Below are 25826 nucleotides of genomic sequence, written 5' to 3'. Positions count from 1 at the left end.
TAATATAAACTAAAAAATATTTATCTTTTCCATAACTGAATAAACAAGCTGTTCTCAGAGGAAAATAAGGTCCCCAGAACACTGTTTGAAGCTAGAAAGGTGGCAGGGTCCGCCACATATAAACAAAGTGAAACAGTATGAAATTGTGTTGTCCTTTAAGGTCAGTTTGTTTTTTATTCCGTTTATTCAGTCATGAAAACAAAGAGTTTGTTTATTTAGTTTTTTCAGGCATAAAAAGAAAATCAGTCAAAGAAGATCTTTCTCTTAAAACTACATGTTGCACCTTTAAATATGTGGTACAACCAGCAGCTTGTTAGCTTAGGTTAGCATAAAGCTAATACAGAAATATGATTTTATTTTTATTTTTACCTTTGGATACAGACAGACCTCATGTTTGAAGTCTTTATGCTCAGCTGATACCAGCGGCTGCTGACTCCTGTTCATATTTAGCTCATAAATATGAAAGTAGTATTGATCTCCTCAGTCAACTTTTGAACTATTCCTTTAATGATTTTGGTTCGTCTTGTCGAGTGGAAAAGAAACAATCCTCTTTTTTAAAAAAAAAAACTGTGCTCTTGTCATTTCTTAGATTCTTTGAGCCGTGGCAGCGGTTGCAGGCTGCCCTCCGCTTTCATCGGAAGTTTAGTATTTGTGATATGAAGCCTGTTGTTTTACGCAGCTGTGCCTGATCCCGACTATGATTTGCTGAGCTCAGAGATGAGTCGGGTAATGTGGGCCAGGCAGGTGCTGGAGAGAGTCGGACGGCTCCATCTGCCTCGCTGCCAAGTGACCCAGCACATGCCAATACAGCCAGTCAGTCGCAGTGTGAGCGACAGACAGAGCATGTACGTGTGAGAGTGAAAGAAAGAAAGAAAGAAAGAAAGAAAGGGGAGAGCGGAGTTGCAGGGGACCCTCTGGGAGTCCTTTTTGATTTTATCGCACTGAACGTCATGTAGCGGAGAGAGCTGCTGCAGAGAGCTGCACACACAGACAGGACCCGCGAGCAAATGTGAAGAAAAAAAAAATGTAAATAGTTGTTGTCTTGCTGACCCTTGTCTAATATTTCCCTGGAGGAGGAGAATATTTTATCTGGAAATGTTCAATCTGTGCGTGACTCAACAGTCAGGGTTTCCCCGCGGGTGCAGTAGCTGCTGCGGTAGCACAGCTCGACTGTACACGAGGAGCTCACACGCATATGAAACCGACAAAACACACGCGCAAGATGCTAGAATACCATCCGGTTGATTGATTGACTGACTGATTGATCGTGCATACGTGTTGAGGATGTTTACAAGTTCTTGTCTTCTTCCAAAGCAGCACCTCTGCAAACAACATGATGACACTGATTGATGAATCGCCCGTCCATGTCAGGTTAAACGAAGCACACGCTGACACAGATCCAATTAAAACTGAAGGGTGCCCCCATAGCAGAGAGAAAACCTTAAAGGTGCAGTATGTAGTTTTAGGGGGAGGGTCTTGAATCAGAGGAGAAAAATCTTCCATGATCCATCTTTTAAAGGAAAACACAACTTCACACGACCCTTTTTAGTACCCAAACAGCATTCTGGGGAGCTTATTGCACTCTGAGGAACCCACGTTTATTAATTTATGTAAATATTAAACTACATAGTGCCCCTTTAAACACGCCCCAACTTCGGCTCACCAGGATGGTAAATATTTGATGCTGAAGCAGCCATGCATGAGTCGTTGTCGGAGGGTTTGCAAAAGTTAACCGGGTCTTTGCCTTGTCAAGACCAGAACGACTTATTTCCCCCCTCATTCTGTGCACGTTCGAGTGACGCTCGCTCTCATTAGAGGTGAATTCCTGTCGCTCGACAGTCGCACACTCTCTCCTCCTCCCACCTCCATCGCGTGCATTGTCTCTCCTCTGCTGCTCACAATGCCACTGCTCCCCTGGCACGGCGTAGCAGCGCAGCGCGTTAGCATGAGCGGGTGTAAAGAGCGTACGACTCCATGTTATGTACTGTAAGCTGAATGCAAGCCGCCCTATCAGATAGTGTAACAGAGACAGGCAGTTTATTCTTAGTCGAGTTGTGGTTACCGCGAGTGGAATTCTTCGACAACAGTAGACGTCTGTGTGTGTCCGTGTTCTTGCGTGTGTGTGTGTTTGTACAGTGCCTCTGTGTTCCTGCCATTCCCCAAGCGGGAGGCAACAGTTCATTTCAGAGATGGTTGCTAAGATGGTTTTGTTTTAAGTGGTGTGAGGAGTGACTCCAGGCGGCCCGGTTTCCGGTCGCTCGACGTTGCGGGAGGATAAATTAGAGAGATATAGGATGACAGGCTTCAAAGGACCAGTTTGATGTCGTAGAGACAGTGGTGGAGATGTGGAGCCACCAAATACGCTCGAAGAAAAGTCTAATTTAACAGGACGGGGGTGTTTGTTCTCCCATTTGTCAAGTGTAGCTGTCGCACCCTTTGATGGCCGGCTCGGGCACTTGCGGATCATTTGGAGTATCGCTGCTTCCTTCCTGTCACCGCACATCATCAAAGCTGGCGGATCCCGTATAATTCACACAGCCCAGGTCCACACACACACAGATGGGCTCTGATGTGATCAAACGTCAGCGCAAATAACAGAAATGCCACTGGACCAAACACAGCTCTCATTTGCTTTTCAGTGACGCTGAACATTTTACCCTTTTTCCTCGATGTGGTCTGATCTCGGTGCTGTTCTGTGAATTGCTCAGTGCCTTCACACTGACTCAGTGCTTCTCCAAGCAGATGTTGAGGCTGTGTTAAAGGTGCACTACGTAGTTTTGGGGGACAAAGAGAAAGATTTTCATTGACTGAATTTTTTTAATGCCTAAACAAACGAAATCAACAAACTCTCTTTGTTTTCGTGTTAAACTGAATAAACAAACTGTACGTAAAGGACAACACAATTTCATAATGTCGTACTTTGTTTATATGTGGCGGACCCTGCCACCCCTCTAGCTTCAAACACTGTTCTGGGGACCTTATTTTCCATTGAGAACAGTTTGTTTATTCAGTTATGAAAAAATAAATATTTCTGAGTTTGTATTATTACCTCATTCATATTTTAAATATGGATTTCTTCTCCAAAACTACATAGTGCCCCTTTAAAGACAGAGCAGCCAGGTTTTTCAGGTCATTCTCTAATAGCCCGTTTAACTTAGACAGGGTGTTTGTTAAAGAGGGGCAACCAGCCTCGTGTGTTTCCTGCCGGGAACGATGAAAGCAGCCGGCCTGTAAATGCTTGCAGATTTGTTTTGGTGTTTTTTGTGCGGAGGAGAGTCGTAAGCCCCGAGCAGGGCTGGAAATAGTTGTTAAATTAGTGGACTGCACCCTGAAATATCCTGCCCAGCAAATCAGAGGTCGTCAACTCATTGTTATTGATGTTTTGATATTGAGCCTCAGGTGGTCCCCAGCAATGAGCACAGGAAGGATCGACCACTTTGTTTTTTTTCAGGAACCAGACCTATTATTAGTAATCGAGGAGACAGAAAACCAGAATTTGAAATGATATGCATTTGCAAGAAAAAACGAAAATTTTGGACAGCAAGTGATGGAATGTAACTAAATATATTTACTCAAGTATTTTGAGGTACTTTTACTTTACTCACATGTTTGATTAGTAACATGTCATTCTGCAAAGTAACCAGTAACTTAAGCCAGGAATAAATGTAGTTGAGAAAAAGAAGAACAAAGAAGAAGAAAAATTACTTTAGTGTATTTAGTATAGTATATTTACTCAAGTATTTTTAGGTATGTGTACTTAACTTGAATATTTCCATGTTCTGCTACTTTATACTTCCACTCCACTACATTTTGGAGGCAAATATTGCCTTTTTTACTCCACAACATTTATTTGCTAACTTTATAATTAGTTACTTTGCAGATTACAGCCAAAGTAGCACATTTTTGAATTAATTAATTTTTTATCAGCAATTTGATTAAAAAAAAAAGCCAGATAACTGGTTGACATGTAAATATATTTGTAATTTACTTTTACTTGTACTCTGATACTTAAGTACATTTAATATCAGATACTGTAAGATTTTTACTTAAGTACTATTCATATGGCTGACTTGCAGTTCAACCAAAGTAATATTTTTGCACAGTATCTTTACTTTTATTCAAGTATGGCTTTTAAGTACTTTATATATATATATATACTATATAAGTATATACTATAATATACTTTATACAACACTGAGAACAATTTACTTAAGTATTGTTTGGTTATTATACTGTACAATTCTGAGGAATTTGTACTTTTAATATGCATTTCCATGTTCTGCTACTGTAAACCTCCACTACACTACCTTTAAGCAAATATTGTACTTTTTATTCACTACATTTATTTGATAACTTTAGTTACTTTACTGATTGATGGCTTTTTCTCATAATGCATATAGGGCTGCAACTAATTATCATTTTTTTTATCATTGATTAAAGTGCAGATTATTTTCAAGATTAATTGTTTCGTCAATAATCTGACAAAATTTGTCTCTTGTCTTTTGTCCAACCAACAGTCCAAAAACCAAAGACTCTTCATTTACTGTCATAAATGACAAATAAGAGCAGCTAATTCTTACATTAAAGAAGCTGTAACCAGCAGATGTTTGACATTGTTCCTGGCAAAATTATGTAAATGATTAAGTGATTATCATAATAGTTGGAAACTTATTTTCTCTTGATTGACTAATCGATTAATCGGCTAATCATTGCAGTTCTAGACATGTAACCAATCAGATGGTGTTGTGGGCGGGACATTGAGAGGGCCAACAGAGTGGTGACTATATGCAGAGAGGCCGCTGCATCAGAGCCAGTAGCAACTTTTAAAATTCATTTATTTGATCTGCAATAGGACAGAAAAAAAACCCCTGCACAGATTCCAATAATTGGAAAAATGCTGAATATCAGATCAATTGGTTGATTCGAACGTTCAAAGAGAGTAGTTTTTATTTTGTGTGTGTTTGTGTGCTGTTGCATTCACAGACTGTAGGATTTTGTCAGAAAATCAAACCTGGAAGACAAACAATAATCAAACATAAACCGCTTCAGAGGCTGCAGCTTTAGCGAGTTGAAGAATTGCTCCAGCTTGGCAGACGTTTGGGCTCCACTCACTGCCTTATAGTCACATACATAAGAGGTGCCGACAACAAACCTTTTCCCTCAGGCTTGCTTTTTTTTTTTTTTTCACAATCACCAATAATTCTCTCTCGCCTTCTCTGTCTCACTTTAAATGCTGCCCACACAACCCCGCGTTTCCACCCGCTTCCCCTCTGCTGCGGAGCTCAGGCTTCCTAACTTGAGATATCGATGTCAGCTCAGGATATTTACTCAGGTATTTATCGCATATCGATCAGGGCTGACACCCCTGTGAGCGTCTCCGATAATTGAATTAGTCGACGTGTTACATTCCCACATTGCGTACGGGCATCCTCCAAACTGTTTCCTATTCCCTTTTCTCATTTTAAACAAACACAAACACACAGCTCTGAATCCAAACCATCACTTCCTCTCGAGCCCCCTGCCTCATTTCAGAGAGTAGGTCAGGATTTGGAGCCATTTTAGCCGCAGGATTAAAGTCGGACAGGGATAATGCCACTTCAGCCACTTGTGAGTCACGTGACACGAGATGATCTAAGGTTTTGGGGAGGAGCTGTATTTAATTAATGTATTGGAGGCCCTTATCCGTTTGACTCCACCTGTTGTGGAGCCCGACGCCCATAAATGTTTAAAAAACTGCTCTTTTACAGACGAACATAAAGAAAACAGTGACGGGGATGAGTTGGCTTCCCACCGTTCATTTTTACACCCCTCTGCACACAGTAAATATAACACAGTCTCATGGTCCCATTGATGTAAATGTAACCTTAAATGTGTATGTAGTGTCCCCCCAGCCCACACAAGTGCGTCCTATATACAGCAGATAATCCCACTGCCTTGTTAATCTCTGGATGGCTTATTGGGACGACTACACTTTATTTACTTTACTGCACTTCACTCACTTGTGTCGAATTGCTGTTAGTCTGCAGTTTGTTTTATCTCTAGCTCGTAATTTTTCCTTTACATGCATGTATTAGTTATTAATTTGTTAGGTCTCCAGGTGGAATCAAAATTATATACTGATAAATAAATAATGTAGATAACAGTGGATTTGTGCTTTTATTCTGAAATCTTTGATGTTAAAAATTATTTTTCCAGTCCTCGGCGACTTTGTGCCACATTTTGTGATCGCGTCCAAAGCTAGAACATTTTTGTGGTTTAATATTTAGAAAACTTTATCAAACAGTTTTCTTCGGCAGGTTGCTCCACCTACGTCCATGGCAGTATTTGGAGTAAACAAAAGGCGTCACTTTGTGTTGAAAGGTGTCTGAAACATGATGACTCAGATAAATAAATAATTTTTTAAATGGACTTCAACATACGTGATTTTAGGCGATGTAATGACGGGAGGTCAAAGTAGATTTTCGCCACTCTGTTGCATTAAAGATTTGCATAATGCCGCATTTCTTGGTGTAAGCTCTCTCGTTTTCAGCACATTATGAGATAATTGTGTGTAAATGACGCCCATGGCAGTAACTCCTCTGTATGTTGACCGAAGCAGAGCCTGAGCTGGTGTTGTTTCTTTTCGCTCAGTCTGGCCAGAAGGCTTGTGTAAGTGGAGGTACTCTTCACCTCCGACATATGGACACAGGATTGTGGATGTTATGCACATTTACAATTAGAGAATATCTGTTGTTTCATCAAAGGATCATCTACAGTACATTGTGCTCTCCTTGTCACGTAATGCATGTCTATTAATTCATTTTTATTTGCGGCTAGTTTGGCTTTCTTTCTTTGTTCTTGTATGCTGAGCGGTGGGTGGAGTTTATTTATTGCATCTGTGTTTGTTTTGTTATAAAAATACCTTGTTTAAAAAATATTCTGAACTCGACATTAAAGGTGCCCTATGTGGTTTTGTTTTTTGTATTTAAAAATAATAAATAGGTAATAATGCAAACTTACATTGAAGCTAGAAATGGTGGCAGCTGAGAAGGATCCTATAAATATAAATAAAGTCAAAATTAAATTGTGTTCAGCCATGAAATTCACTTTGTTAAGAATTTTCTTCTCTTTCCTTTAAATTTATTCCCCAAAGCGACACAGTGCACCTTTGAATAAATATTTCAGGGCTGCAACTCACAATTATTTTCATCACCACTTGACCTGAACATTATTTCCTTGAATAATTTATGAGTTATTTGGTGCGTACTGAAATTCCAGGGCACAAACTGACATCTTCATGTTGTTTGTTTTGTTTGACCAATCCAAACTTTAACCAGCTGAAAACAAACAAACAAAATATTCAGTTAAGAGCGACAGAAGACAAAAATAAAGCAGCAAATCTTCACATTGGACAAGCTGGAACGAGCTCTGCTTGATAAATGATTCAAACAATTCAATTATCAAAATTGTTGTGAATTAATTTTCTTGTTGATTAACTGACTTGTTTAAAATACTTAATAATTACTAAACACTAACTGTATTTAAAAAGATACTTAAATTAATACTGTTTGATTAAAATCCAGGCTTTGCAACCTTAATTTGAACTTTTAAATTGACTTTTTATTTAACCAGGTAAAAGTGACAACTTTCACACAAAAAGTATTGAAAATAAAATTTTTAAGTAAACATATAAACCTGAGTGCTGCTTTTCAGCTTCTGTAAACTGTTTTGCAGGAGGCACCATGATCCAAATCAAACCAACAGCTTGAATTAAACTTCCTCATGTGTCCCCCGGTCCTGCTCTGGCTCTCGACCCTGTGTTTGAGAAACGCAGCGCGTGTTTTGCTCTTTTCCAAAACACTTCGTCCTGCCGCTGTTTGGAGAGTGAGTGCTGCTCAGTGACAGCAGCTGTGATCGGCAGGGGTGTCATTTTTTTCTTCTTCTTCGTCTTCTTCTTCTTTTTCTTGTAAATATGCTGCTTATTGACTGCGCTCGCCAACGAGGATGAAACTTCGAGTCACCTCCTGCTTGTTACTGTACGTGTTTTCACTCCCGGGTAGAAACTTCCCTGCAGACAGGGGGAGGGGAAAGAGATGAGGTAGTGTGTGTCCGTGTGTGTGTGTGTGGGTGTGTGTGTGTGTGTGTGAGCTCTCTCGAGGCAGCTGGAGGGAGTAGTGAGACGGGCCGAGAGAGGGAGAGAGAGAGAGGGACGGTGAGAGACAGGCTGCAGACGAGCCGTAGACAGACAGAGAGGAAAGCGAGGCAAACGGTTTGAGGGCTTGCGTAATGGTGAGTGGTGTGCGTGCGGTATTGATCCAGGTTAACACTGCCGGGACCTCCACCTATGGCAGGCGGGCTCAGCCTTCCAGCTACAGTATAATACCTTATGGTCGGCAGATTAAAGGATGAGACCTAAGGAACAGGCTTGCACAACTCAACATAAAGCAGCAACAGAAGCAGCCATGAGGAGCAGCTAACAGCGGAGGCGCAGTATGAGCTGGTATCCACCTGTCAGTAGCTCTTAGCGCTGAGGTGTGTGTGAGAGAGAGGAAGACACAGAAAGTACATCAGTGTGTGCATGTAGAGGAGAGTATAGGCACACCAGTGGGCTATACATTAGTGTTTTAGCTTTGTGTGTGTGTGTGTGTGTGTGTGTGTGTGTGGTTGCGTGTCAGCTGCGTCCCTGCAGGCTCGCTGTGTGCCTGTCAGTGACAGTGCTGCTGACTAGGTGCTTTGTGACGGGGGCTCAGAGGAGTCCTCAGTTGGTGGAGCAGCAGCGTGGAGGAGCAGGCGAGTGTTTGATGTGCGCAGGACAGGACAGGACAGAACAGCGTGGCACATGACTCTGCAAGTCCGCTTTGAATCATCTTTCTGTTTGTTTGTTTGTTTGTTTGTTTGTTTATTTAGTGAGGAGGTTGCGGCTCGGTGGCAAAGGGGGAAGTGGTTTCCGCAGCAGAAAATTAAAGTGTAAATGGTTGTAATTGCAGCTTGTTGAATGTTTGCACGATTAGCAGGAATCGGTCTGCACGGGACTGCACATAATGTTTCCTGTCCGTCACATTAAGTAGCCTGTGTGGGGTTTTTGTTCAGTTTTTATGTGTTTGAAGGCTGCTGGGAGGTCTCATTTGTGTATACACTCGCTGGCTGCTTTCTTAGGTGACCTTGTGATCCAATACAACAGCTCTGCATTTAATTCTGATGGATCAGAGCTCCTGTAAATAAAAAAAAAAAAAGCAACTGTCAGAGAGGTGTTAATTTCACCACATGCCTTATCACAAATCACACTATAGTGTCAAGGTGCATGCACATGCATTAACTTTAAGATATTTAAAGTCTTCCTCTGCTCAGAAGTGTTTTCTGCTTGGTGTTGTGCAGAATTTGACGATAGAAAGCTGGTTTCACTTTCATCCGCTGCAGGGGGAAAGTGTCTCTGTTCTCTCATTGACTGTGAATTGAACACGTGTAGCTGATTTATGAGAATGATTTTGTGGCTTCACACAATCGATCACGATCCAATGTGCAACTTTCAAGAGTTTGATGTGGAAACTTGAAACGTCCAGCGCAACACTGACAATGGGCTTTTGTGCAATCTCGTGTCCAGTAGTCAAACGTTAAGATAAAGAAATATTTATTTATTGGCAGTAACTATTATGAGAGTCGATTATTCTGAGTAGTTTTTTAAAAGGTGCACTGTGAATGTTTGGGGAAGAAATTGTAATCAGATGAGAAAAATCTTCATTGATTGATTTTCAGGCCTGAACAAGCTAAATAAACAAACTGTCTTTAAAGGACAACACTTTGTTTATATTTGGCGGACCCTGCCACCCTTCTAACTTAAAACACCGTTCTGGGGACCTTATTCCCCTCTGTGGACAGCTTGTTTATTCGGTTATGGAAAAATATATTTTTCTGAGTTTGTATGATTACATTATTAATATGGTAAATATTACATTTCTTTTCCAAAACTATTTAGTTTCCCTGAAGGAAGAAAAAGTCAAAATTCTCTGACTCCAGCTTCTTAAATGTGAACATTTTCTGGTTTATTTGGATTGTGGGCAAAAGAAGAGGTTTGAAGACGTCATCTCGGGCTTTAAAAACTAACACCAACAAACAACAAATCATTTAATCGAGGAAATAATCAACAGATTAATCAATGATGAAAATAATTGTCAGTTGCAGCCCAAATTGACATAATCATAGATAAATATGAATTTTAAATAATGAATTGAAGTTTTTAGTTGGAAATCTATATGAGGAGCTAATTATTATTCAAAGCAATGTCTTTACATATCTTAAAATGTGTCTGGAGGGAATTTTAAGCTGTTCAAACTTGATAAAGATCCGACTATAATCAAAATGTTCCTTATTTAAATGGATATGTGTGATCGAGTCAGTGTGCGGGTGTTACTCTATCCACTGATCGGTCTTTGGAGGCTTCCCATTCAGAACTCCATTAAGATTTGATGACATTTAATCTTGAAAAGATTGCTTCCTCTGGTAAATAGTAAGGTTTACTGTCCAGGTAGTAGTATCAGACTATCACACTCTGTTCTCCCTCGAGAAGATCCAATCCAGCTCTGACTTGTTGCTCCATGCTGCAGACTAATACACTGCCTTCTGCCTCTGTGGTCAAACACTGTCTGGAAGAAACTCCAGCAAAACATGTGTTTTGGTAAAAGTGGACCGAGAATGTGTTCTGCATCAAAATGTAAAGGTTTGATTTAAAATATGTGAATGCATGTAGCCATACTGAGAGCCTCAGTCGCCGTGCTGGAGCAAAGTTTTCATTTAAATAGAAATGCATTATGACACAGCGATAACAGCAGAACATTTCAAAACGCTCATTTCATTGCCTTAGCAGGCATGACGAGAGAAAATTTGTTTTGTGTCAGCTGGGCACCCCGTGGCATTTTAGCACTGAGTGAAAATTAATTTGCGGAGATTACACCTGAGAAATAATAAATCATTTTACATCTGCGACAGTATGCAAATAGCTTTGGACACTCCTATAGGATGTCTGTATCTCATTGTGAGCAGATTGTTTTCTTACTATATGAACTACATGTCTTTGAGCTTGAAGTGTAAAACATACGAAGCTTTACAAATGCTTCTATGGATACAGTTCATAATGGCCTAAGACAGCCTGAATCAGACTTAACATTAACATATCTCACGCTGCGTGCTTCTCAAACATGAATGACTTTCTTAGCCTGACTCACTGAAAACCTTTTGAGTCATTTCTAATTATCCTCGTCATGTGACGCTGAATCATTCCCTGATACAACCAATAATGTACTTCAAACTTCCAGCAGACCTCGACAATGAACTTTACTCCACATTTAATGGATGACGAGACACCGTGCAGTCTTTTCCTTATTTACATCTCGAGTGTCGAGCAGCACACAAACGTCAACAGGAAGGCTGTGGCTTCCATTAGAGCTGCGTGCGTGTGCCTACCTGCCTGCCTGCTTGCCTGCCTGCTTGCCTCTCGGCCTGCGCCTCCCTGCCTCGGTGCCACAGTGAAAAACTAATGCACCAAAGAGATTCAGGCAAGCAGGTAAGCCTGCTGAATTCTGATGAGTCTCACCCGCCGAGGGCTGGGAGGGAGAAACAGAGGCAGGCACCTGAGCGCTACACACTGAGATGAAATGGTTAGCAGCAGCGTGCAGCCGCGGCTTTGTTCACTCTGCAGTATCAGTATGAAAACTATGTGGTTAGGGAGCAATGAGGACAAGCAGGTACAATGCTTGTTTTCTTAGCGAGGATGAAGCACGGAGAGATTTTTGATAAATGTAAATGAATGCCTGGAGGAAATAACAGGATTTAATGAAAGTGAACGTAACGAAAACTGTCACCAGACACAGTTATTATCCCTTTGGCAATTTTAAGTACAGTATATATATTCTTTCAGATGAGCCATGCACTGCCTTTTCCTTGCATCTCCACAATGTAAGGAGAACTTAGCAATTTATTCTCCCAAAAACAGAAACAGAAGGTTTTCCTTCACTCTCAAAAACAGCTAATATGTCAGCCGATTAGGGTTGTACGAGATCTTTCATGTTATTATAACCGTCTCAGAAAATAACACATTTTCACAGCATAATGGTATGCGGTCCCACTCACTTATTATAATTATTATTATCAGTCACAATGACTCTTAACAGAATGAAAACAGAATGGTTTCCTGGTTGAACAAACACATTATTATAACTTCAAAAAATATTATCCCCTGACAGACATGAAACTTGATAGAAACTTGATATATAGTTTTTATATAATTATATTTTATATATATAATAAAATATTTTTTTACAACACTAATATGGTAGAACTCAATAGAAATGTACACAATTTGATCCTTTAAACTTTGATAGCACAGTAATCCTTTAAAACCACTGGCTGCAGCCTCACACCCAATGTTATAGTGATGAGCTTGATTATTAATTTATAGTTAAAGCTGCTGTTATCAATAGTTTTACCATTTTAACAGTGGATCAAATGACATCGTTTTACAACCTTGATTCTAATAATAATAATTCTGATAACCATCATTAATAACTGGCATATTTGATATTAACTTAACTTTAAGTACAAGTTTTTTCACTGTTAAAGGTGCAATATTTAAGAATAGGCCACCTATTTAATTCAGACTCAAAGTAAACATGAGCAGCATCTCACCAGAGTGACTAACTGTGAAGTGGATTGTACCTAATGATACCTTGTTAGCTCAGTTAGCCGTGCAGCTAGCTGGACAACTGGGGGAGTGTTGGTGTTTACACTGCTAGCACAGGAGCTTTGTCCTGATGGGACAAAGAGGTTTTCAGGCCCAGTGCTAGCTGGTTAACCTGTTATTTCTTCAAATTCTGTTTTGTTTTTTATTTTTTTATGTTTTACACTAGAATTATACATATTGCACCTTTAACAAACTAGGACATGCTTACAAAACAATTTATTAAACAAATGTAAAAGTTTATAAACATCAGCTTTACATTAAATGGTTTATAAAGCATTTGCATTTGTTCTCAAGTTTAATTAACTTTAAAAGTGCCATTTATTAAGGATGATTATTATAAAGTGTTGCGACGTTGTATTAAAATACAAATAAAAACAGAATGCAATCATTTGCCAACACGGTGGTTTTACAAAGCGTTGAACCTCGCCACATCCTTGTTTGTGAACGACCCTTTCATGCCCAATCATGATACTATCACCTGCAACCAGAGAGCCTGTTCACCTGTGGAATATTTAGGTGTTTATTGAGCATTCAACAACTTTTCTGGTCTTTTGTTGCTCCCGTCCCAACTTGTTTGAAACGTGTTGCTGGCATCAGAATGAGCGTATATTTACAAAACTCAAAACATTAAATACAAACTGTCTTGGCACTGTTTCCACAAATGATCTGGTTTATTTATGTTTTACACTGCATTGGCATTTGTGTGTCACTCTCGCTGCTTTTGTCATGTCCATCTGAAGGGGCTGTTTTCATCTGTATTTATCAGAGGGAGAAAAGGATTGTCCTTGAAAGAAAAGCTCGATTGAAACCCAATTAGATGTTCATTCATTATTCATTTATGATCGGAAATGTTGCTCTTTGTATACTGCATGTTGAAGTGTTTTAATGAATTCATCTGAAGGGGACAAATTGAACACTTTCCTGCATAGCTATTTCCAGGAAATTGCATGTACATGTGAAATAAAACATTATCTATAAAAAGAAGATAAATGTGTGTTGGCCTTGTCCGGGCTGCGTCTATGGAAATTGTTGGTTGCTGTAAATAATATATATGTAACGCGCCTTTGCATGCAGCCTGAAGAGCTTCTTCAGGGTTTGTTTGTCCTTCTGGAGGACAAATAGCAACAAATCTGCGTGGCTGAAGGACAATAACGATGCATCGACACTTCTCTCATACCAATCCTGTTATCTCTGCTCCACAACAATTGGATGGGCCTTAGAGAAGCTCTTAGCAGCACTGCACTGCACAAAAAAAAACGGCCTGAGCTCGCTCTTAATCCAGCGACGGAGAGTGGGACACAGTGGGAGCGCGGCCAGAGTTTGAAAAGAGAAGCAGAGGGACATCGTCCACACAGTAGGGTCTCCTGAATATTGTTGACTTGTTGCTTCCTCTCTGAGATTTCAGGCGATTAAGAGCTTAAGGGTCAAAGCTAGAAATTGGGTTAATTCAGATTAGGCGAGTCTGCGGTTGGCATATAAGGACCACCAGACAATTCAAACCACCCAAACTGACCCATATAATATAGTTTCACTTCTACACTGGCTGTGAGTCAGTTGCAGGAATAAGAGGAGCACTGACGTATTTGTCAGATTAGAGCTTTACAGTCTTTACAATACCGATGATGTGAGAGCCACGGGAGCTCACGTACATGCACATGTAGCTGTAAATGTAGCCGATTATCAGATGATCACATTATGCTGCACTCAGCACCGAAACGTCTCACTGCTACACATAAAAAGAAGCGGACACATTAGTGTTGCTTCAGACAGTCCATATCACTGGATTTGTAATATGATCATGTAATAGGTGCATAATCACACACACGCCTCCAGTGTGATTAATGACCGCACAGGTTTTCATTTCCTATTTTATCTGCGCGGTATGGTTGCGACGAAGGCCGGATCATCTTTCATTTTGAGAGTCATCAATTATCTTCGGTGCAATATGAAGTCTTTCACGGGACCGGTTCGACACTGATGTGGACTTCCTGTGTCTATTGTGTCGTTATGTTTTTTCAGTGGGGACAAAGCGCTTTGTCAGGAGGGAGCGGTGAAGAATAAAGATTTCAGTTTTTCTGACGTTCAGTGATGTTGCTAAACATTTTATCACAGGGAGTGAATCATCTCTTTAAGCGTTAAAGGGGCACTATGGAGTTTCGGAGAAGAAATTCAAACTCAGGATTGTAATATTTAGAATATTAATGATGTAATAATACAAAATCAGAAATATTTTTTCTTCCATAACTGAATAAACAAGCTGTTATCAGAGGAAAATAAGGTCCCAGAACACTGTTTGAAGCTGTAAAGGTGGCAGGGTCCGCCAAACATAAACAAACAGTATGAAATTGTGTTTGTGAATCGAGGAGTTTGTTTATTTAGTTTGTTTAGGCATTTTAAAAAAAAAACAGTCAATGAAGATCTTTGTGTTTCTTCCCCAAACCTACATAGTGCACCTTTAAACATGTGCCCACATTGGTGTAAAATCATTGCAGAGCGGTGTATAATCTGAGTCTTTTTCACTGTTGCTGGAGCTGTTGACAGCTAAATGGATGCATGAAAAAAAAAAATTATCAGTCAGGAGAATTTTCCATTTAGAAACAATTAGGTGGGAGTGTTTCAAGTAGAGGTGACTGTTTGTGTTTGTTGTGAGCTCTGTGAAGCAGACTGAAAGGCTATTTGGGATGCCTTTTTATTCGTCCAGAGAGAGAGAGAGCCTCCCCGCTGGGCACAGAGGCGGCCGTGCCCCGTGAGCTGTCGCTGACAGCACGGGCATCAGGGAGGGAAAGGTAAACAAGGCTTTTAAAGGCCTCATTAAACTGAATCCTTGAACGAAAGAGGAAATGTTTAATCATTCACTCCTGTGAGTTTCTGTTTTAACAAAAAAGCAGAGGGTTAGCTCACATTCAAGGAACTCTCAAAGATGTCTGAAAAAGACCCTGTGACTTTGATGTTGTTCGGTTTTCAATGGCATGAGTGACTTTTTAAAAACAAAGTACTGACATCATGACAAATTGAATAACTGTTCTGTCCTCTTCACGCTGACTGAGTGTGTCAGACATGTCAGAAATGCAATGCAAAAAAAACAGTCCTCTATACTTAATTACACTTTATATTTCACAGGTTGTACACATTATAAATCTGTGTATGCCTTTTAATGCACCAGTCAATTAAACATTAATTATCTTAAATACAGGAATGTAACTAAGTACATTTACTCAAGCACTGTACTTAAGTACAATTTGACGTACTTTTGGGGTATTTTACTTGAGTATTTCCATTTTCTGCTACTTTATATTTATACTATGCTACATTTTGGAGGGAAATATTGTAAGAAGTGTAAGTATGACTTTTTTAAAAACACTGTTTAAAAGTTATGAAATAGAAACCTTTAAAATAATCACATAATATAATCCATTAACCAACCTTCAAGACCTTTTAACGGCATCTCACGGTCTTCTTCAGTGAATGGAGCCTCAGTTGTAGCTAAATACATTTATTTAATTACTACAATTAAGTACAGTATGAGTAACTTGTACTTAGTCTCAAATAAAGTACTCATTCTGAGTACTTTTACTTTAATACCTAAAGCACATTTTGCTGCTAATAATTGTGCCCCTTTGGATTTTGAATGCATGACTTTCAGTTGCAGTTTTGTTTATCTTCTGCTGCTGGACATTAGGTGTAAGTGTCACAACAACAAGTAATATGTTTGCAGTCATATCTCTATATTTGATAGATAATATCTCCCTTTGACTCCCAGTACTTTGCATCGCATCCTGTAATCTAAAGATTTAAGATTTTATTTTATGTTAATTTCATCTCTGTCATTTGTGGTGGAATTCGTACCCGGGCCGTCCCACCGCGTTTCTTTGCTTCCACCAAAGAGAGTTTCATTTCAAAGACTTTTCCGCTTTTGTACTGACAGACACATGCTCTTTATTCAATCATCTCCGTCCACATGCAGCCCTGTGACTCATGTGTGGGGGAGCTGATGTGGAATCTATTCAAAACCCTGTCCTTTATGAGATAAAAAAATATTCAAAGAAAGTCTACGTACGTAAACAGGGAATTGTTCCTTACCAAGGCTACAACTAAGGAGTATGTTTTCTATTGATGAATCAGCTGTTAATCGTCTCCATTAAGTGATGAATTGTCTGTTATAAAACATTAGAAAGTAGTGAAAATAGGGCTGTAGAGCCTTAAGTAATGGTATTAAATATCTTGTTTTGTCTGACAAACCATTCAAACCAAAACACATTCATTTGCTCTAATGTAGGAACAAGAAAAACAACAAAATCACATTTGAAAGCCTCAAACTACTACATTTTTGGCACATTTGCCTGAAAAATGACTTCAGCAGTTTAATCAGTTATCAACAGTTTCCGATTAGTTTCTGCCAGTCAGCAACGTATCATTGCAACTCTATTCCTTACAGTTCTTTAAAGGAAAAGTTCACCCAAAAATGAAAATTCAGTCATCATGTACTCACTCTCATGCCGATGGAACATCAGGTGAAGTTTTGTTGTTAACAAAACATTTCTAGGGCTTCACAGCAAAACAGCGTTGGAGCATTCTCCTAAACAACTGAAGTAGAAACAAGAAAAAAAACAACAACATAAAATGGCTCCATACAGCTCACACAGCGTAATCCAAGTTGAGCTCGTGCACCCACTTCAGACAGGGTGCACGCTGACACCTTTAGCTTAGCAGCTACAGTGAGGATTTCGGCTTGAGAAATGTTGTCATAATGTCTTTTAAAACCAATTTAGGATCTCTGGGGTCTCTGGAGATTTGGATAATGCCTGACGAGCTGAATGGGGCCATTTTGAGTTTTTTTTAGGTTGTTTTTTTACATTTTAAAACAAGTCCCCATCTACTTCAGTTGTTTAGGAGGATACTGAAATGCTGTTTTGCTGTGAAGCTCCAGAAATGTTTTGTGGACTTGTGGGATGACAATAAAACAAAGCAGAAAAATAGGTTTTGAATGTGTAATTTCTCCAAGCAGCTTTTGATGTTCGTCTTTAGGATCACTGCAAACTTCTTGCTTGGGGTGAATAAATACCCTCTTTCTCACCCCTCCGTCCGCCCGCCCGCCCGCCCTCTCAGAGGTTAAAATTCCTCCGTATGCATTTGTGTGTTAGTAAGCACGCGTGTGCGCAGACACGGCGTCTTACCTCGTGCAGGTGGGTGCAGTAAATATTAGCTTTTCAAATGAACATGGCCACCCTCAGATATTTAAAGGCCGAAATTGAGAGGCTTTCTTTTTTCTCTTGGCAGGCCGCTCTAAACCGACAGCAGACAGCGTGGTTACATTCAACAAACATTAAGTAACCGTTGACTTCAGTCTGCATCTTCTACTGCAGCTCAGTTTGGGAGAGGAGGAGCGGAGGGAGAGGGCGCCGGGTTCACCTTGAATGCAAACAAACAGATATTAGCAGATATACAACACCTCTGGGTTACTCCCTGATTATAACACACATGACCAAAGGACAGCTGATGTCTGTGGCTGGACGTAAAGCGCTGTAGACGGACAATAGTGTATGCTGCAGGGTGGTGTGTATCGTCGGCCTCTCCCTGCTCTGGAGACAGACAGAAAGCAGTGATCTTCTGGTCAGCCAGCGGCCGCAGGCATGCTGAAAATGAGACCTTGAAGAACTGTCGGGAGGGCGCTGTCACTTTTTCCGAGAGATGTCCATTCGGGGAGCTTCCTCTGCATATTTCTGAATGACAGACAAGCAAGTGGCCTTTAAAACAAGTGTGAGCTGCACAGAAGCACATAAAGAAGTGCTTGATAGTGGCTTTCACTTCTCACGAGCTAGACGCCTCATTTTTCTGAAAATGGAAGACTCACATATTAAGATCACATATTCAACACATCTTTTTGCAATGTCCCCACCTAGAAAGAATAAAATATAGTTTTAACCATTTTCATATTATGTAGACGGAATAAAACTGCGCTCTCCTGAAGCACAAGGGTCTAGTTCAGGGGCCCCAAACCCAAGGCCCCACTTTAGGCAGTTTATCTGTTTATTTATTTATTTATTTTGTGTCCAGTCTCTGTATTTAACTTATTATGACAGTTATGATTTGCAATACTCTCTGAAAAGGTACATTTTCCTTTTGTCTGTTAGCTGAAACAGCAAGGTTTATGCCATGTAAATACATTACATACATTACATATAAAAGCAAAACATACATTTTTGAAAAGGAAAGGGATCCACGCGTCAAAACGATGAAAAGACAGTGAGACAATATTGATTTAAAGAGCCAACGGCTTACTCAAGGGCAATAAAAATTATTGCAATTATTTTGACAGAAATTGCCATGACGATATGATTCACAATTAGTGGGAATGGTTATTTTTGTGTCCAAATTATCATTTTCACTTACAATGCTACAATCAAATTAGGATGATGTGACATTTTTATGGGTTCTGGACCAAACAAAGACTTTTTCTTACGCCAGGAGAACAAGATTTGAAGGCCAGGACATGTTTCAGTATAATGCTGTTTTGTCACATATGTTTTAAAAAAACTTGCCACCTCTTGTGATTTGGATACGGCACTTGGCCATATTGCGATTTTGCTAATATTATGGATTAAAGCAGACATAATGCTCATTATCAGGTACATAATTTTATTTATGGTTACTACTAGAACAGGTTTACATACTTTAGTGCTCTAAAAACACATCAGTTTCCTCATACTGTCCAGTGCTGCAGCTCTGTATTCCCCCTCTGTCTGAAACGCTCTGTTTTAGCTCCTGTCTCTTTAAGGCCCCCCCCCCTCCTGAATACCCAGTCTGCTCTGATTGGTCAGCTCACACACACCTGACCCAGCACTGCCAGCAACAACAGAGCAGCAATTTTTACGTACCAAAGTAGCTACTAGGAATAAATAATGCAAATGTGTGACGTGGTGACGTAGTGTGATGTCACAAAGTCACTGAATTAAAGGCGGGACTACTGATGAGGCGTTTAAGGAGCAGTGTTTACTGTGGGAGAGAGGAGCTTCTGTTGGTGCTCAAGAACCTACAGTATCCAAAACACTAGAGGAAAGGAAAAAACAAAAAAGCATAATAGGTCTCCTTTAATTTGCAGCCCAAACTCTGCTCACCTCTCCTTTAAACAGTACAGAGGACGTTGTTGCTGTGCTGCAGTTCAGCGTCGTGCAGTCTAACATTACATCAAGGTTACAGTTGACAAATCAATCAGTTACAACACAATAGAGAACTGGTCCTCCTGAATTCACAGGCTATTTACGCAGACGGCGCTGAATGAAAGGAGCTTTTACTTTCCATATTCGGCAGCTCAGGGATGCCAGCGTTGTGTGTTCTGAGGTCTGGAGTTGGCCTTAAACACTTTGCAGCTATTGGCTGCTCTCGGATGGCAGGAGGTTGTTTACTACGTTGAAAAAGGTGATGTGTTTTAGTGGTACAGAGTGATTTTTATCGGTTTACCCTTGTTTGGATACCGGTTGCCAAGAGAGATCTTTCATCGAGCCACTCGCTTTAAACCACCGACAGTGACAGAGAGCTTGCAGGCCGCCGTGTGGTAGGACACGCTGGGGAATTGTCAGTTTATTGTTTGTCTTTCTGGGCTTTTGTGTTCGTACATGACAGAGGATGAACGAGACTTCACTCATTATTTTCTGTTGTTTTATTTATGATGATGTGAAGTCACTGATAGAGATTTACACATTTGCTTAAGTCTTTAATCCTTAATATAAGCAACAATGCATTCAGATGTATGAGGAGAGGAAAGGAAAGGAAAGGGTTGTCCCAAATCATTGTGACGCTGTATTTCTCCTTTTTTTTCTTGAGCAGCACAATCAGAAAGAGTCATTCATTCATGTCCAGCTGCCAGCTCCTTCCTCTCGTCCTCTGCTCGCTACTGACAGGAAAGTCTGACCCGCGGTCTTTTTGCGCTCATTCGGACGTATTCGGAGAAAAAATTGCAAAATCTGTACGGGGAAATGTGTACAATCCTCCTCTCATTATCGCTTCTCATTCCTCCTCCACTTCATGTCCTTGCATTGGTCCTCCACTCTCCTCTTCCTCTTAATTGTGCTGAAATGCATCCTCCTCTCTGCTCTTTAGATCGTTGCGGAGCAGGACTCTCTCACGTTAATGTGGCTGTTAACAGCTTGTGGTCACCGAGCGGTTTGTGTGACTTCTGCACACTCTCCGGAGAGTAGGAGGCTGTGTGAAAGCTCTGGACATTCTTACAGTCAGCTCTGACTGACACATTTTGATTAAAAATCACCTTAAAGATGTGATTAAACCAAGCGCATATTCAAATTTAATAATATTCTTCATCTTGCCGTTTAAGGGTTTGATCATCTTTGTCGTTAATCACAAATCAAACTCACAAAGGCTCAAACAGCTGCCAGGTTGACAAGACACAAAAAATAAGGATGGAAATCGAAATGATTGTGGATTGAAAGCAAGAGTGCTGCATTGTCGAGGAATAAATGAATAAATTTTCAAGGAATAAATGAAAATCTTGTTTGTTAGTTGGGTGGTGTGGGTATTTGTTTTTTCTTATTTTGGTTGCTTTTCTTTGTCTTCTTACTCAAGCTAACCAAAAACACTTCTCTCGGGATGGAGGAAGCTCGACTTTATGGTTCACGAGCTGGACACTACCGATGCTATTTTTAACCAAACCACCTGTGACTTAAGTTGACTATTTTTCCATTTTAGCACTAAGTTTTCCAAGTCAACTTCGCCTTTATCACATTTGGATTTATCTGTGAATTGTTTGACTTGGATGCGGGAACTAGGGGTGCTGATGGGGCAGCAGCACACCCATAAACGATGCATTATTAAAACCATCAAGAGAGAGCGAGAGAGAGCGACACAGAATGTATAACTCTCTCTCTCTTTATTTCCTTGCCATTGTTGACTGTAGTTGATGTGGTTTTCAAGTTAGCTGTCTGCTGTAGAACAAAACGTTCTCAAATTGTTATAAATTGTTGTTAATTAATTAATTAATATTAAAAACATGGATGTCGTGCACCACTGACTGTGACTGACTTCCCATGTCCCTGACTTCAAACCAACTTCTTTCAGGGCCCAATCTCAAATTTGTACTGATAGTTTCTGGGTGGGGTGATACATAACACAGACTGCAGTGTCTTCATTCTTGTTTTCAGTCAGTATGTTGTTCTTCATGTCTTTTCGTGTCACCTACATACACAAGAGTAGTAAGAACAGCACTCGTAGGAGGGTGTTACTGAGAGGGACTCGCTGCTCTGTGATATACGTCTTCACCTACACACCTACATTTCCTTCGGTGGCTCTGCGAGAGTCATTTGATTCGCGTAATGAGCTGTGGGTGTTACACAAGTAAGCGTGACACCAACTGTTTAATTACACACAGTACAGCTCTGCCTCCCTGCCCTCGTCATCCCAACGTCTTTCCCTCTCAGCTGTTGATACGGCCAGTGTGTATAAGTTTCTGTAAACAACAACAGATGACTGTAACTCTCAAGTGTGTGTGTGTGTGTGTGTGTTTATGTCTGTAAGTGTGTGGTTCAGGTCTGTTAAATCCACTCCGTCTGTGTCTCTCATCTCTGCAGGAGTCGGAAGATCCAGATCCGGAACATTCCCCCTCATCTACAGTGGGAGGTCAGTTGTTTGTCTCTTTGTGTTTGTGAGTCTGTGAGTGTGTGCGTGTGTGTGTGTGTGTGTGTGTGTGTGTGTCTGTGAGACAGTGATGCCCAGTTGAAGCACCAGGTAGCACATAAACCAGTGACTCACCAGCTTTTATACTTCTCTGTAGTTTTTAAGTGCATGTGCGTGTGTTTCTGTGTGTATCTGTGCTTATATCAGTGTGAGTGTTTGTTACCGTGACGATGACACTGTGTCTGTGTGTCAACATCTGCGAGCTCGCTGGGGTCCGAATTGTTTCTCTCTGTGTAAGTGTCTCTGTCATCATCCCTGCGACTCTCTCCCTGCTCTGGGTTTCCACTGGTTGTCTACACGCTTGATAAAACTCGTTAAACTTTTCAGACCAGTTAGAAATTAAAAAGAATGTCAACGTTAAAGGATGAGTTCACCCAAAAATTAAAAAAAAGTTATTATGTACTAACCCCAATGCTGATCGAAGTCAGGTGACGTTTTGTAGCCCACAAAACATTTTGGAGCTCTGCAGCATTCTCCTATAAAAATGAAGTAGACGGAGACTACTGGGGGAAAAAAGCGTAAAATAGTTATCCGAATCTATCATCCAAGTGTAATCCATGTCTCTGCAAGCCCTGAGATCCCAAATTGGTTCGAAGAAGTTATTTACACCCTTTTTTTAAATCGAAATCTACACACCTCGTCTAAAGCGGGTGAAAGAAAGTAAAGTCTTTCATAACTTAACTACTAGCTGGTTACAAATGGAATAACTAAACCAGGGTTTACCATTACAAACTTAGGCTGTACAATGTCTTAGCCGGTAAACCTAAATTTGTATAAATCAGTTACTAGGAGACATCTGACATACTACACTCAGAGGTGAAAGAACTACTTATATCCTTCACTTAAATAAAAGTAGAAATACCAAAGTTTAAAAATACTCCATTACAAGTAAAAGTCCTGACTCAACAGTGTTACTTAAGTAAAAAGAAAAATAAGTATTAGGAGCTATATGCACTTAAAAGTGTTATATTATCATGATTCCCATTCTGCTTATACTTTCTCCAACTTACAGTTTATTTCCCAACAAGTAATATGAGCTTTACAGACCGCTCCTGCCTGATCAACAAGAGTTTTTATGGGTGCTATCATGCCAACTATGAGATCAGTATCGCTGGCTGAGTGATTAACAGAGGTCCGTGTTAAAACTTTTGTTAATGCCACACACTAGAAATGGCCGTACAGAATGGTGGAGAATGCGGGCGACGCTTTCCAACTGAACCGTCATTTTTACAGAATTCATAATTTGTGTATTTTACATTTTTGTTTGATGTTACGGTGCACACTGCTGTCTCTGCTACTGCTTGTGTTGTCGGTCATGGCACTCAGCCAGACACAATCACTGTTTTTGTCACAAAGCCTTAACTAAAGTTCATGATTACATTATTTAGGGGGACATTTTTCTAACATATACATGTTGAAGATTCCTCTATTGATCCCACCAGAGGAGAAATTTTGGTGTTACAGCAGCATACGGACAGAAATAAGTACAGATAAAAAGACAAACTTAAAGAAAGTGACTAATTAAAAGCGTGTAGAATAAAAACAAGAATACAGGTAATAACAGTACACACATACAGTACCCACGACTGGTGTTGTACTGAAACTAATAGCGCAATACTGTCTGAAGCAATGATGTTAATGTTTTAGGTACTGTGTTTACTACTGGGTAGATGAGTAATCAGGCTTGGGGATTAACGTAATGCATGTAACAGGATTACATAATTAGGATTACAAAAAAATTTAACTGTATTACGTCAAAGTTACGGATGAAAAATGTGTTATTAGATTTCAGATACAGTTTGTATAAAGCGGATTATTAATAGGATTACATTTTTAAAATAACGACTGATACTGTCTGAAAACATGCACGTGAGCATACATGACAACACTTCACAAGTATCAACGAAACCTTACAGAGGACACGCTCGTTATTAAAGGGACAGTTCAGGTTTTTTGATGTGGAGCTGTATGAGGTCAGCTCTCTCCCCTGTGCGGCGAAGCAGTGCAGCAGAGCATTATAATGCTGTAAGTGGTACCAACAGCGAGACATATTTTAGCCACTTACAATGGGGCCGACCTAAAGAATATATATCGGTTAAAGTGTGCGCTATATTTTTTAACATAACACGCTTGTGCGTAGGAATATGAACATTGTACGGTTGTAGTCCCAAAGGAAAGGGCTGTCTGATGGCAACGTAAAGCACCAAAAGTGTTCAAAACAAAGCATAAAATACGTCTTGCTGCTGGTGCCATTTACAGCAATACAACGTCTGCTTACCTGTCCATGCTACATGCTGCTTCTCCACACAGGGGGAGAGCTGATGGTCATCCTCTCCAGGTAATACACTGGCTAGGGATAAGTACCTCATATCATATCCAAGTCCAATTTACTATAGTGGAGTGAAAAGTACAATATGTCCTTCTGAAATGTGTTGGAGTTGAAGTATAAAGTGGCATTAAATGAATGGGAATACTCGAGTAAAGTATTTCAAAATAAGTAAATGTACTTTGGTACATTCCACCACTGTGTTTTATTATTTAATACAAATGTCAGTGGGATTTTGAGTGAGGTTCTGAAGTTTCAGAGCTTCAGCTTGCTGCATTGTTACTTCCTTCATAAGCACTAGGAGCACTGTGTGTTTGTGTTTGTGTTTGTGTCTGCAACTGTGTGTGTTTTTAGCATCGTCGGCCGTACTTTGTATCTATAACTCACACTCTCATTTCTCCCTCAGGATTTGGACGGCCTTCTAGCTCAGCATGGTACTGTAGAAAGCGTGGAACAAGGTACAGAACCCTTCTTCTTCTCTCCTCTGTTAACTCGTCATCGTCATCTGTCTCCAACTGTTCAATGCACATGTGTCTCTTTAGCAACACACGCACGCACACATGAGACCTCCCAGTGAGTCGAGTCTCTCTGTGTGACTTGACTTACCATCATCCCACACACACCCCATTATCTAAACATAACCCATCTCTGCATATAAATCAGCCTTTATCATCTCGTCTGCGTGCGTGCATGTGCGTCTTATGAGTCTGACTGAGGGAGAGCAGGCGTTTAAATTACATGCAGCCTCTATAATAAGCACTGTGTATCGCCGTGGCTCCCCTTGGCTTCAGTATGGATTAAAGTGAGCAGACATGGCAGACGTCCAGCAGTAACGTGTTTGCGTGTGCATCTGTTTTGGGGAGGTGCATCGTGGTAATGGGGGAGGACACTGTAGGCGCCTGTGGTGAGGCTCTGATGGTGCATTTGTGTGTTTATGTGTGTGAGTAGTAAGCTCCAGAGCTATCCCCAGGAACTTTTAGCTTTATACACACATGCATGCACAAGTAGTGAGGGGGATACACTCACACACGCACGCGTGCATGCCCATGCAAACGGTGTCTCTCTGTGCGTCAAAAGCAGCCAAGACAAACTGCCACCCACTGT

General features: G+C 40.3%; 1 protein-coding gene across 3 annotated transcripts in view; it reads left to right on the top strand.

Moving 5' to 3' along the window:
• The window catches only part of igf2bp2a (insulin-like growth factor 2 mRNA binding protein 2a), a 68709-nt gene that overhangs the window by 19139 nt on the left and 23744 nt on the right, over positions 1-25826 (top strand). For 2 of the 3 annotated variants that reach the window (XM_084363049.1, XM_084363048.1), the window contains 2 exons: positions 22291-22339; positions 25129-25180. In XM_084363049.1, the coding sequence (XP_084219175.1) occupies positions 22291-22339; positions 25129-25180 (101 nt within the window). Of the gene's footprint in view, positions 1-8417; positions 8480-22290; positions 22340-25128; positions 25181-25826 lie in introns of those variants that run through there. The other variant, XM_084363050.1, reaches the window with a different exon arrangement.

The sequence above is a fragment of the Pagrus pagrus genome (genome assembly GCF_965226575.1).
Source record: "Pagrus pagrus genome assembly, chromosome: 9".
Classification (NCBI taxonomy): domain Eukaryota; kingdom Metazoa; phylum Chordata; class Actinopteri; order Spariformes; family Sparidae; genus Pagrus; species Pagrus pagrus.
Note: the sequence above shows the minus strand (reverse complement) of the source record. Positions and strands in the feature narration are given on the sequence as shown.